This window comes from Lynx canadensis, chromosome A1 (genome assembly GCF_007474595.2).
Source record: "Lynx canadensis isolate LIC74 chromosome A1, mLynCan4.pri.v2, whole genome shotgun sequence".
NCBI lineage: Eukaryota > Metazoa > Chordata > Mammalia > Carnivora > Felidae > Lynx > Lynx canadensis.
The window spans coordinates 97,941,767-97,954,992 of NC_044303.2; the positions used below are offsets into that span (position 1 = coordinate 97,941,767).

The 13,226-nt window shown below is 39.4% G+C and overlaps 1 protein-coding gene across 1 annotated transcript in view; it reads left to right on the forward strand.

Annotated features, from left to right (window-relative positions):
- The window catches only part of HSD17B4 (hydroxysteroid 17-beta dehydrogenase 4), an 83,893-nt gene that overhangs the window by 32,433 nt on the left and 38,234 nt on the right, over window positions 1–13,226 (forward strand). Inside the window, exons 11-15 of the mRNA XM_030317072.2 lie at window positions 1,487–1,615; window positions 4,096–4,199; window positions 5,674–5,910; window positions 8,933–8,984; window positions 11,629–11,700. Of these exons, the coding sequence (XP_030172932.1) occupies window positions 1,487–1,615; window positions 4,096–4,199; window positions 5,674–5,910; window positions 8,933–8,984; window positions 11,629–11,700 (594 nt within the window). The remainder of the gene's footprint in view (window positions 1–1,486; window positions 1,616–4,095; window positions 4,200–5,673; window positions 5,911–8,932; window positions 8,985–11,628; window positions 11,701–13,226) is intronic.

Here is a 13,226-nt window from a genome sequence, read left to right on the forward strand (position 1 = left end):
AGGAAAGAGAGAATCCCAGGCAGGCTCCACACGGTCAGCATGGAGCCTGATGCTGGGGCTTGAACTCAGGAACCATGGGATCATGTCCTGAGCGGAAATCGGGATGCTTAATTGACTGAGACACCCAGGTGCCCCCACATGATTGTTCTTGCTGTTTCTGCAGAGTAATGAGTGAGAGAGGGGGCTGTTTTGTAAAGATGGGAAGAGTCTTGTCCTAGAGAGCACAGCAGGAAAATTTTCCAATTCTCTTGTTTGATTCTTTTCTTCCTTGGGGCTATGAGACATCAGGAGGTAATGGTCAGGAATCACAGAGGACAACTTGCTGAGACAGAAATTGCAACTGATGTCTGGAAATTTTTGCCCTCTGGTCCAATAGTGAACTCATTTGGCTTCAACCATCTCTTTCCCCAGCTCCCCAATCTTGTGAGTTCCACATTGGACAGTTGCTTCATGACATTTAAAAAAATTGTGAAAAATTCCAGTATCCCAAATCAAGTTTTCACTTGGCTGCTGGTATCAGAATTAATGAAATTATTTAAAAGGTTGTCATTACTGGAGGGCATTGATATAGATAGAGTATCAATATTTTCATCATTAATGACTATTCTCTTTGGTTATCAAAGTAACGTATATTACTCAAGCATTGTTCAACATAAGTGTCTCAGGATATCCATTTAAGAAAGGAAATGTTGCAATAAAAGTTTTTTCTGAGACTTTGTCCATAAGAAAACTCTAGAAGCATGTATTTCTGTCATTGCCTGAGACAAAGCTTCAATTTAATAATCATCAAAATCTGACCAATACGTTTAAATAAGGTTACCAGTGGTTATTTTATTCCTTGGGCTTTTTTGAAAGGCAACAAACAGTCTTAAAAATTCTCCTCACAGAATTTCTACAGCAATATGATTTTTGTGAATCTGCCCTATTCTAGTTGACTTCCTGTGAAAAAGGAGCAAAGAGCAAAGGGAGGAGGCATGAGGGAATTATCTGGGGCTATGTGACATATTAATTTGGTTATCCCTCACTTTGCTGTTTAGCAAAGATCTTGAAGTATATTACCTGAGTGATCTTTGGTCATGAAGTCAGTCTTTTGGTGTGATTGTCTATAATTAAAATTTTTATGATTGAGCATTACAGTCTTCCTTTAGTAGTATCTGGCATGGTCAGAGGAGAGCTGTTTCCCTTCAGCTTTATATATATATATATATATATATATATATATATATATATATTTTTTTTTTTTTTTTTTTTTTTTTTTTTTAATTCACATTATCCTCATGGGATTGTCATCTCAGGAACAACTTCTTTAAAGTCATGTAGTATAACTCTTCAGATATTAGACTCATTTTGTCCCCCCTGAATTCCTTTCTCTTGCGGTTAAAAAAAATTCAAGGGTCTCAGATGAGTTTTACTTCCTGTGTCCCTTTTAAACTCTGTGCTTAGCTTCTTCGTTTTGTTTCTGTATGTTTCTGTACGTTTGTTTCAGTACGCTGGGAGCGGTCCCTTGGAGCCATCGTAAGACAGAAGAATCAACCCATGACCCCCGAGGGGGTGAAGGCTAATTGGAAGAAGATCTGTGACTTTGAGAACGCCACCAAGCCCCAGAGAATTCAAGGTAGAGGCCCAGATCCCTTCGCTCCTGGCTGGGGAGCCAGAGGCAACAAAGCATTCTCTTCTCTTAGGGACCTGTCTTCTGTTTTTAACTAGTGCGTGTTTTTTGCGCCAGGAGCTATTAGAACTCTTCAGATTTAAGATATGTATGTCAACCCCCACTGTCACTTTTTCTGTTTTGTTTTGTAATCCTGTGTTTTGGGTGTATGTCCGGGTGGGGGATAGTACAAGCTGTTCACCCTTCTGTGCTTCCTCCCTGATGGTTCGTTTCAGAGTCTTCTCTTACCTAACCAGTCACCGCTTACCTCACCTGGTTTTTCTCTGTTTCCCAAAAAGTTCACATAGGCCAGTTTTATTTAGGCTTAGCTCTTTTCTGTCTAATGAGTAGATTTTGTGTTGTTTTATCCCTTCATCTTTGCTGCTGTGTCTCACCCTTCTAAAATGCCCTTTCCTGGGGTGCCTGGGTGGTTTAGTCATTTAAGCGTCTGCTTCTTGATTTCAGCTCAGGTCATGATCTCACAGTTTTGTGAGTTCGAGCCCCACGTCAGTGAAGAGCTTGAGATTCTTCCCCTCTCTCTGCCCCTCCCCTGCTCTCACTGTCTCTATCTTTCTCAAAAATAAATGAGAAGAAACTTCAAAATGCCCCTTCCTGCCTTTATCACCTGTGCTGACCCGAGTACTTCTCTTAAAATCAAAACTCAAGCCCTGGATGTTCAACCAAACCTCCCCAGATATTTCAGGCTACATTGATTTCTCTCTTAGCTGGACTCTGACCACTTAGCATCTGCTCAGAGCTGCTTTTGTTTCGTAAATATGTGGTTTCTTAACTGCACAGTAAGGTCCTTTGGAGGCGGAGACTGTGTCTTGGAGGTACTTCTTTTGTGTTTGGTGCTCACTTGGAGCCAAACTCAGAAAGGATTCAGCAAATGCTTACTCCCTGGAATTATCGAGCTGTCTATGATTTGCCATAGGAATAGACAACCAGCAAAAGGCACGTTGTTTTTTTTCTAGTGTAACTCACATATGCATGTAGTATATGAAGTTTATTTTTACTTATTTATTTATTTTTTTAGTATATGGAGTTTAAACGACTCTTCTGGGAAAGATAATGATTCAGGGTTATTTTGTAGACAGATCTTTTTTTTTTTTTTTTTCCTCTTAGTAATTTTATATTCAGTGTTTGGTAGGGGAATATATCTCAAAAAATGACTATTCTTGTTTTTTTTTCCTCCTTAATGACACTTTCCTGCCTGCTGGTACCCTCATTGAAATTTTCATTATGCTCTTTCTCAACCAGATGATAGCACGATTGTAATGTCATTAATGGTAGCATTTCCTGTATTCCATATTTTTCTGTTTGTGATGAATTTAGCCTGTGAATGAGTCACCCATCATTGAAAATGAATGAAAGGAAAAAGAAAGAAGTACATTAAAAACTTTCCTCTGATGTCCAAGTTCCACTGTATTGCCTTAAAAGTATTCTAAAGAAAAAGCTAAATGAATTACATAATTCTAAATGAAAATATACCTCTGAGTGTTAGAAGTAGAGTTAGAAGAAACATGTCACATTTTTCTGTAGAACTGATCATGGCTTACAGATAATGGAACTAAATCCCAGAAAAGTGCTGTAACTGGCCCAAGCTTTCTCAGTGTTTGAGCCACATTAACTCAGGTTGCCCGTGTCTCTGTGTGTCCTTTCAGCCCGTAGCAAGGTAACTTTCAGTTAAAAGCCTCCTTCTGGCAGCATTCTTAGTGGGGCGGTGAGGGGAGGATTCGGAGGCAAGAAGCTGGCTGATATCCCTGGTCACACCACAGTGTGTGGTTTGCTTATAGATTGTGTCCAAGGTTAGAAAGAGGCCTGTACCTGTCAGGTTTGTTAGGTCTCAGAGTCCTTGGAATCTTCTGGCATATGTGGCAGCCCCATGAGTCTCCTTTATTAACCTTTTAGACCCCAGAACAGTAGCTTCTGAACCCTGTCTGAAGTCTCTGTTCGTAATGATGGTTTTCTCTGGACGAATTTTTAGTACCGACTTCAGAGCTATCACTTGAGACGTGGGTGGCGGGTTCGGAGGATAATCTTGGCATTGTTCCATCCTGGAGGAGGGGTGATGATGGCAAGAAAGGGAAATTTGTTTTTCCTTCACCAAAAATTGCATGTCTCTGGACAAGGGTCCCACTTTACAGAGCTGTAAAATTGATCAAAGACATTGCAAAGCTCAGTGCCTCTTTGGAATCAAAACCCAGGAAGAGTATGTTGGACAATGGCTTGTTTTCCATTGACAACACCCAGTGATCTTTGGTCTATTTCGGAGTCTTTCACAGCTTCTTCCTTTAATAGTCCTACCTCATACATTCAGTTCATGAGTGCCTGTGAAGGTCCTGTGGCAGGCTTACTCACTGTTAGAGGAATGATAATCGAGCACGTTGTCACTTTTCTTAGTCATGTCTTGTAACAGAAGCATCCTTGTTGTTATTACTGTTTAGAATCAGTTGGCAGTATAATTGGAGTTATAAGTAAAATCGATTCAGATGGAGGAGTTTCGACAAATCATACGAGTCACGCAGCATCGACAGCACCATCAGGATTTGTAAGTTGGGGAGAAAAGCCTAAAAGCTGTGCCTTTTCTTGAGATCCTCTCTTTTCTTTCTTTTTTTTTTTCTCCTTTTTCTCTTTTCTCTCATACAAAAATGTTATTTTCCAAGCTATTAGTCCATTGTTAAATAGGAAAGATAAGTGACAAGACTTTTCTTAAAATATGTACTAAATATTTATAGAATTTGAATGAACATGAGGCTAAGATGTAGCCTTATGTAACTTTTACTTTCTTTTCTTCAGTATAATTACACAAGTGTCTTTTTTTTTTTTGGTAGTATTGTTGATAATTCTACTGTAGTTACTGTTTTTTCTAACTTTTTAGAAAAGGATATCTATGTAAGTGCCTCTTTTGAGTCATTTTTTTTTAGGGAAAGCATTGATAGATTGTATTTTGGAACTATTTCAACATCGCTGCAAATAAAGGACCTCCGACTGTGTAGAAATTCTGATGGAATAGTGGTCATAGCTCATGTGAAGTTTGCTGATTTACTGTCGCCTTTAAACAAAAAAATGTAGTGCATAAATAGTGAGAAATCATTTGATGCATTCGGTTTTGGTGTTTTGTGACTCAGGGCAGATAGAGTGATAATGTTAACAATCTAATTTTAACCCTGAGAATATGATTGGGTTATAAATATGACTTTATCCTAGAATAGGGGTTGGCAAACTTTTCTGGGAAAGGGCCAGATAGTAGATGTTTTAGGCTTTGTGGATCACCTACCCTTCCTGGTCACATGTTCTTCCTGTTTTTCTTTTTTTTAAACCACTCTTTAAGAATGTAAAAACCATTCTTAGCTCTCAGCCCTTGTTTGTGGACTCCTGTTTTGGAATAAAAGTGATTGACAATCGGACATCATTGCTTTTTAGCCCAGTATCAACTTCACACATTAGCAAGACATATCATCACTAAGTAGAAAAATACAATATCCAGTTTGATGAGGGACATTCCCAGCCAGGAACTTAAGGTAAAATCTCATTTTAACTAAAACCATTCTGAGGCCATCTAATTTACAAGCATTAAGCAGCGTTTTGCTCTTTTTACATTTAATTTTATACAGTAGCTCCTGTAGGGCGATTCACTATCGCTATTTATGACCTATTCATTATTATTATTATTTTTTTGTATGTTTGAGTTTTTAATAGTTGCTGAATTAATAGGGCTTCTCACCATCAGAGATAGGAAATTTGAAAATGAGACATACTGTTAGTAAGAAACAAATTATAAAAAAAGTTCTTATCTGTAAATGAAGTCCTTTCCCACACACTTTCTAATTGGTTTCTATTAAAATAAAATCTAATGAAACAATTACGACACTCCATGAAATTCACCAACATGACATTCTATTCACCTGTCTTCAAAAGCAAAAACCAGGTATGTAAGCAGTTAATAGTTTTGAAAAAGTTAAAATGTTAAGGATTTGACAAAAATATCATTGAAAAAACACTTTTGTATACCTGTCTCATAGGCTGGAGCCATTGGCTATAAATTCCCTCCATTTTCTTCTGCTTACACGGAGCTGGAAACTATTATGTATGCCCTTGGAGTGGGAGCATCGGTGAAGGAGCCAAAAGATATGAAATTTATATACGAAGGAAGCTCTGACTTCTCCTGTTTGCCTACATTTGGAGTTATCATAGCTCAGAGACCTTTAGTACGTGGAGGGTTAGGAGAGGTTCCTGATCTTCCGGTCAGCTTGGAAAAGGTAAGAGTAATAAGAAACCTTTACTTTGCTTTTCTTTGGTTTCTTCAAATATGATTGATAAATGTCACATTGTTTGCGGGCACATGTATTAATAAAATAGTTTGTCATGGTTGGTTCAGGAATAAAGATTTAGCATATCTTTGAGTTTCCTTTCTGAGCATATAAGAGAAGAGACTTAGTTGAAAGGACAAGCAGAAAGAAGAAAACAGCAATTAGGTCCAGTCCTACGACCCTGACATAATGTTCTCAATCCTCTCTCTGCCATTTGCTTGCTGTTTGACCAAGGGTACAGAACTTTCTGAAGCTTTGGTTTCCTTATCTATAAAATGGATGTGATAACTCTTGCTTGATGATAGTGGTGAGGGAGCAAGCCAGGTAATAATCTGGGAAGAGTATTTGAGCCAGAGAGAACAAGTGTAAAAGGCCCTGAGGCAGATGCATAATTGGCTTGTTTTTGGAGCAGCAAGGGGGCCAGTCTGTTACAGGATGAATGGGGGGGGGGCGGTGGTAGGAGAAGAGGGCCTTGTAGTCATTATAAGGATTTTAGCTTATGCTCTGATTAACTAACATGGGAGATAGTCTGTAGTGCTTTGAACTAAGGAGTGATATGATCTAGCTGTGTTCACTCATAGGCTCATTTTTGCTACTGTGTGGAGAATAGATTATATGGGGGCCAAGCCGAAGCAGGCAAACCAGTTAAGAGTCTCTTATAGTAATTTAAACAAAAGGCTGGATGTGAGTCGAAGGAAAGAGGAGTCAAAGATGAAGTTTTTTGTAACTGGGATGAAATATATGCATGTATGTCTCTATCCATGATTTATAATTAACTATATACAATATATTTAGTATATATAGTAGTTATATAGAACATATATATAACAAGATAGATGTATACAGTTACCTTAAGGTGGGGATGGTCAGGGGTTGGTTTTGGAAAAACCTGAGATTCTCTTATACAATCCAGTAGAGATGTAAAACGGGCAGTTGAATATGTGAGTCGTGAGTTTTGGGGGGTAGCGGTCTTGCTGGGGTTCTTAGACTTGAAGTGATATTTGAAGACCCAAGACTAGATGAAATCACGTAGCGTAATGTGTGAGCGTAGGTAGAGAAGAGCCTGAGCTCGGGGACCGGACCCTACAAGTGTTGAAAGGTTGAAGACATGAGGAAGAATCAGCAAGGGAGACCGAGAAGGAATGGCTGGCAAGGTATGAGCTCTGAGGAATAGCGGGAGAATGTGGTATCTGAGAAGCAAAATGGACAAGTCGTTTCAAGAAGGAAGGTGTGAACAACTGTGAGAAAGCTTTTGAGGTGGGGCATGTTTCATTTCTTGGAGTCAAGGTTCAGGTCATGCGTCCAGGGATAGCTGTTGAATCCTAGAGCTGTGAGCCAATTTCTCTGGCTTTGGTGATTGGAGGACCCATTTACTGGAGGAGCGATTCGCCCATTGCTGCTCTGAATCTGTGAGAACTTATTTTATTTGAGTATCTGATGAGTTGGGAGGGAGGCAAGAGATATGGACCAGGCAGTTTGTTGTTTTAGTCACTGCCCCATGGTATTTGCTGCATACAGTTCTGTTTGAATAATTGAAATGCAAACAGTTAAAGCAAATGTTTCAGAATTCTGCACTGTACTCCTTCAGAGTCAGGAGGAGTTGGAAAAATCACGAATGGTGTTCAGAATCTGTGGCCAGAAATAATAGCCCTCTTGAATTGAAATCCCTGTCTTCCCACCTTGAGTGTCCAGGCCATTTGATACGGTGGGCCATCCTCCATTTGTCTCATTTGTTCTTCTTCTGGGTTCGGAGGAAGACAGAATTAAAGGTGTCCCATGGCAGTGGGGTGTGGTCATTTGAGTATATGGGTCAGATTTTGTTTTTTCTGTCCTATTATTTTCCTACATATATTGGTGTATTCTTGCTTCCATACACTGAGGTTAAGTGTCTCTCGAGTTACACAATGTCCTTAGTATCTACTGATAGTTAATTTATAAGATGCATCTATGTCTATTTTTGTATCTATAGATAATTTGTAAGATATCACACTAAGGAAATATGGACAATGATAGTGCTTTGAACATGGTTGTAATTACTTTGAACATGGTTGTAATACTCTCTTGTGTTTTAGTTGAGTTGTTTGTATTTGGTACATGTGATTTGAAATTCATTTAAAACTTTTATTTTATTTTATTTTATTTTATTTTATTTTTAAATATTTTATTTATTTTTGAGAGAGAGAGAGACATAGCAAGAGCAGGGGAGGAGGGGCAGAGAGAGAGGGAGACACAGAATCCGAACCAGACTCCAGGCTCCGAGCTGTCGGCACAGAGCCCGACACGGGGCCTGAACCCACAAATCGTGAGATCATGACCTGAGCTGAAGTCGGAGGCTTAACCAACTGAGTCACCCAGGAACCCCAACTTTTTTTTTTAATTTTAGAGAGAGAACGTGTGTGAGTGAGGGAGAGGGGTGGAGAGAGAGAGAGAGAGAGAGAGAATCTTAAATCCTAAGAAGGTTCCATGCTCAGCACAGAGCCCAATGCAGGGCTCCATCCTATGACCCTGGGATCATGATCTGAGCCAAAATCAAGAGTTGGGATGCTCAACTGACTGAACCACCTAGGCACCTCCAATTTATCCATTTTTATTCAACATATATATATTAATTACCCTTTATGTTCCAGGCACAGTGAGAAGCCCTGGAAATATAGCCTAGTTTAGTGTTTGCATCAGTAAGTAATCCATAATTACCAGTCAGTAAGGATTTATGAATGTCAAGAAAGAACACACAGATACCTTTTCTGCTCCAAAAGATCTAACAGTCTTTAGATTGGGAGGCTGATTATTTCTGAATATGATTGATTATGATTATGATTAAGAAGTAGAAGCCAAACTGAGACAGATAATTTGGGGGGAGTACTGATGTGAGCAAGCGGCCAGTGAAATATCACTCGTGATTAGCCATATTCATAGCAGAGCTTGTGGAACAGGAAAGTCGGCCAATAAAATTTTGTTTACCCTAACATAGGTTCTCCATGGGGAGCAGTACTTGGAGTTGTATAAACCACTTCCCAGATCAGGTGAGTTCCTGATACGTGGATTCCTTAATTGTACCCTGATTTTATTTCCTGACTAACCTTCCAAACTGTGTCATTGTGTTAAACTGGCACAGAGTGACTTTATTTTTTTTTTTAATTTTTTTTTTTAACGTTTATTTATTTTTGAGACAGAGAGAGACAGAGCATGAACAAGGGAGGGTCAGAGAGAGAGGGAGACACAGAATCTGAAACAGGCTCCAAGCTCTGAGCAGTCAGCACAGAGCCCGACGCGGGGCTCGAACTCACAGACTGCGAGATCGTGGCCTGAGCCGAAGTCGGACGCTTAACCGACTGAGCCACCCAGGCGCCCCTAGAGTGACTTTAAATAAGTCATATCGCAAGGCGTGGATATGCATTAGAATAGATTGATGTGAAGCAGGACCTATTTTGGTGACCTTAAGCTTTGTCCTTGAATAGTCTTGTTTATTAAATTATCTCGAAATACTAACAGTGTATTTCTAATGATACAGGTGTCATTAGCAACTGAAAAAGCATCTCTGTTGTATACATGTGTTCTAAACTTAGTAATTGTATATAGGCAGCTATGATTCCTATGAATAATGGTTTTTGATTCTTTTCTCAGGTATTTATGTTGGTAGCAATTTTCATAAAGGCAAGCGCGTTAAAAGATAGAGGATTTGTTGTAATTAACTATTCCTGTTTTCTTTTAGAGTAAGTAAAATCAGGTCTGCCTTAATAATGAATTTTCTTCTTCTCAGGAGTATCCTACTTGTTCAGTAAAGCTGCTTTTCTTATTCTTCGACTATAGTTTGATAGATTTGTTTCAGTGCTCTAATGTCAGCATATTGTCTAATTAAATACTGACCACATAAGGTGGTAAAATAACAAACAAAGGGCTTATTTATCATTTTGCCTTATGTAGCATGCAGGTCAGCAAGAAGCTAGAATCCTCCTTTCATGTTTTTCCAAAGCTTTTTATTTTACCAAAAAAATGTATGAGATTCTCACTGTTTCAATTTGAATAGCCTTATTTCAGTGTTATAGCAGAAGTTTTCACACAACCGTTTTTATCTGAGCTGATGTGTGGTGACTGCCTTCATCAGACATCCGCTGCTTACCTGCCATGGAGAAGGCAGAGTTTTCAGTTTTAGATACATTTTCTAACCTGGCTACCTACTGAAACAGCCTGTTACTACGTTAAGTTACCTGTTATTTTTTTTTTTTTTCAACGTTTATTTATTTTTGGGACAGAGAGAGACAGAGCATGAACGGGGGAGGGGCAGAGAGAGAGGGAGACACAGAATCGGAAACAGGCTCCAGGCTCTGAGCCATCAGCCCAGAGCCTGACGCGGGGCTCGAACTCACGGACCGCGAGATCGTGACCTGGCTGAAGTCGGACGCTTAACCGACTGCGCCACCCAGGCGCCCCAAGTTACCTGTTATTTTAAATTTTTTTTTTTTTTTCAACGTTTATTTATTTTTGGTACAGAGAGAGATAGAGCATGAACGGGGGAGGGGCAGAGAGAGAGTGGGACACAGAATCGGAAACAGGCTCCAGGCTCCGAGCCATCAGCCCAGAGCCTGACGCGGGGCTCGAACTCACAGACCGCGAGATCGTGACCTGGCTGAAGTCGGACGCTTAACCGACTGCGCCACCCAGGCGCCCCACCTGTTATTTTAAATGAAATACGGTGTCTGGATCCCCATCGTGGAGGTTTTGTGTGTATGCGTGCATCGTGTGTGGGCATGTGGCGGTGGCACTGGTGGCCAGGGCAGAGGCCAGGAAGCTCCCTCTGGCATGTGCCAGTCACTCTACCGTGGGCTCCCTTGGGAACCATTGTTATAAGGAAAGTACGAATGTGTAGGGTAGATTTTTGCCTTTAGGGATTTTAAATATCAAGAGAAAGACACAGGCATATACTCCAAAATGATTACACCTGGAAAGTGATATGAATAGGAAGGTGTGGCAAATATTTTTCTTAATTTCGTGTACCTCCTTAGCGTCAAGTTACGTTTCTCATGAACTATTTTTCTTCAGTAGCTTCTGCGCATTTTCTTTAAGTACTTTTAAAGCTACCTCTCTAATGCCTCTCTAATATGAATATTCAAAATTCGAGATACTTGTGGTTTGGAACCTCTTTAAACTACAGAAAGCTAAGGTACGGCTACTATTTATAATCTTCCTGTGAAACCCAGCAGGTGATGAGACTCAGGACCACAAGCATCAGGAGACTGATGTCAGTGTCTCTGTCTCTCTCACTGGATTTGTCAGCTTCATTGGTACTGTCAGAGGCCGTGTGACTCCTCTTGGGAAAAAAAAAAGGAGCATTATATGGAGGACAAGAAACCTATCAGCAGCCCTTTGTGTCCATTGTGAACTAGACCATGGTCTAGTTCAGGCTATGCTGGTCTCCAGATTTTCTGGGTATTAGAAGTTTGATCTTTATTGTGTTTCTACTTGATGTTTCAAATGTAGTGACTAAGGTATTCTCTTTCCTTTTAATGTTGAATGATTTAACAATACCTTGAAAACTATATCAAAGCATAGCTTTTAGTTTTGCTGAACTTACAGTGGAGATTTTGTTAAATTCTCTCATATCTTAATATAATGATCTTACGGTCTTTTTAAAAACAGATGATTGATTGATTTCGCCGTTCATTTCAGGAAACTTAAAATGTGAAGCTGTTATTGCCGATGTCCTAGATAAAGGATCTGGTTTAGTAATTCTTATGGATGGTAAGTCACTTTTAATTCTTACAATAATATTGTTAGATTGACAGGCCTCGTGTGTGTCATGTGGTGCTTCACCATAGAAACTGATCGGTATGTTCACATTCATCTTCCAGTTTTCGAGAAACCAAGATAACGATCAGCGTTCTAAAAATTTTATAAGCTCTCAGGAAATAAGCGAGGATGAGGCAAAGGAGCAGGTTAGGGTAGCGGTGGGAAGAGTGGGGCATTTCAGGGGATTTGAGACCACATGACCAGGGCACAGAGGTGCAAACTGTGGCTGGTACAGAGAACATAGTGGCGGACTGGAGTTTGGACTTGGCAGGAAGGAACACATCGACAACCATCACTGGATAATTAGTATTGTAGATACTCTTGTCTTTGTTCGCTCTTTGGAACTCTTTGGGACGTATTTGGCTCTCAATCATTTTCATGAATGGTGGTTAAGTTCCTAATGTTGTGCATTCAAGCCTCTTGAACTCAAATGTGGTTTAAACACCACAGCCATATTTTATTTGCAGTGGGAAAAAAAAGGTTATAGTAGTTTAGTAAAGGTTGACATACTAGTAATTAAACATCAGCTCAAGATACATTGCTTAAAATTTATTTATTCTGAAGTTTAAGAAGAAATAGATATTGAGGCACCTGGGTGCTCAGTTGGTTAAGCATCTGTTTGACTCTTGATTTCAGCTCAGGTCATGATCTCATGGTTTGTGAGATCGAGCACATTAGGCTCTGTGCTGACAACAGAGTCTGCTTGGTTCTCTCTTTGCCTCTCCCTCTGCCCCTCCCCTGCTCATACTCTCTCTTTCTCTCAAAATAAATAAATAAACTTAAAAAAATTTAAAAAAAAAAGAAGAAATAGATCTTTGTTGTCAAAAATTTTGGAAATAAATTCGAGTGGGAAATATGATATTGTCTGATAGTTGGAATATAGGCTTCATCATCTTTGTCCTAAATACATGGAAGGTCATACTGTATATGCTGTGTAGGAACTTGCCTTGTTTTTACTACATAATATGTTGAGAACATTTTTGATGCTCTTAAATATTCTCCTACTACATTATTTCTGTCAGCTCATAGTATTTCATAGTATGTCTGTTTTTTTCCTCTTCCTGTCATTCTTGTCTTCCTCTTCTTCCTTCTCCCCTTTCTGTTTTAGATTTTTATTTTTTTATTTAAAAAAAATTTTTTTTAATGTTTATTTATTTTAGAGACAGAGAGAGCACAAGTGGGGTCAGGGCAGAGAGAGAGGGAGACAGAATCTGAAACAGGCTCCAGGCTCTGAGTTGTCAGCACAGAGCCCGACAAAGGATTCAAACCCATGAACCATGGGGTCATGATCTCATGACCTAAGCTGAAATTGGACACTCAACTGATTGAGCCACCCAGATGCCCCATGTTTTAGATTTTTGTGTTTGTTTGTCATTCCAGAAGTTGGCCAACATTTGGCTGCAACTATCCTAGTTTTCTTTTTTCTTTTTTTTATTATTATTTTTAAAGTTTATTTTGAGAGAGAGAGAGAGAGAGAG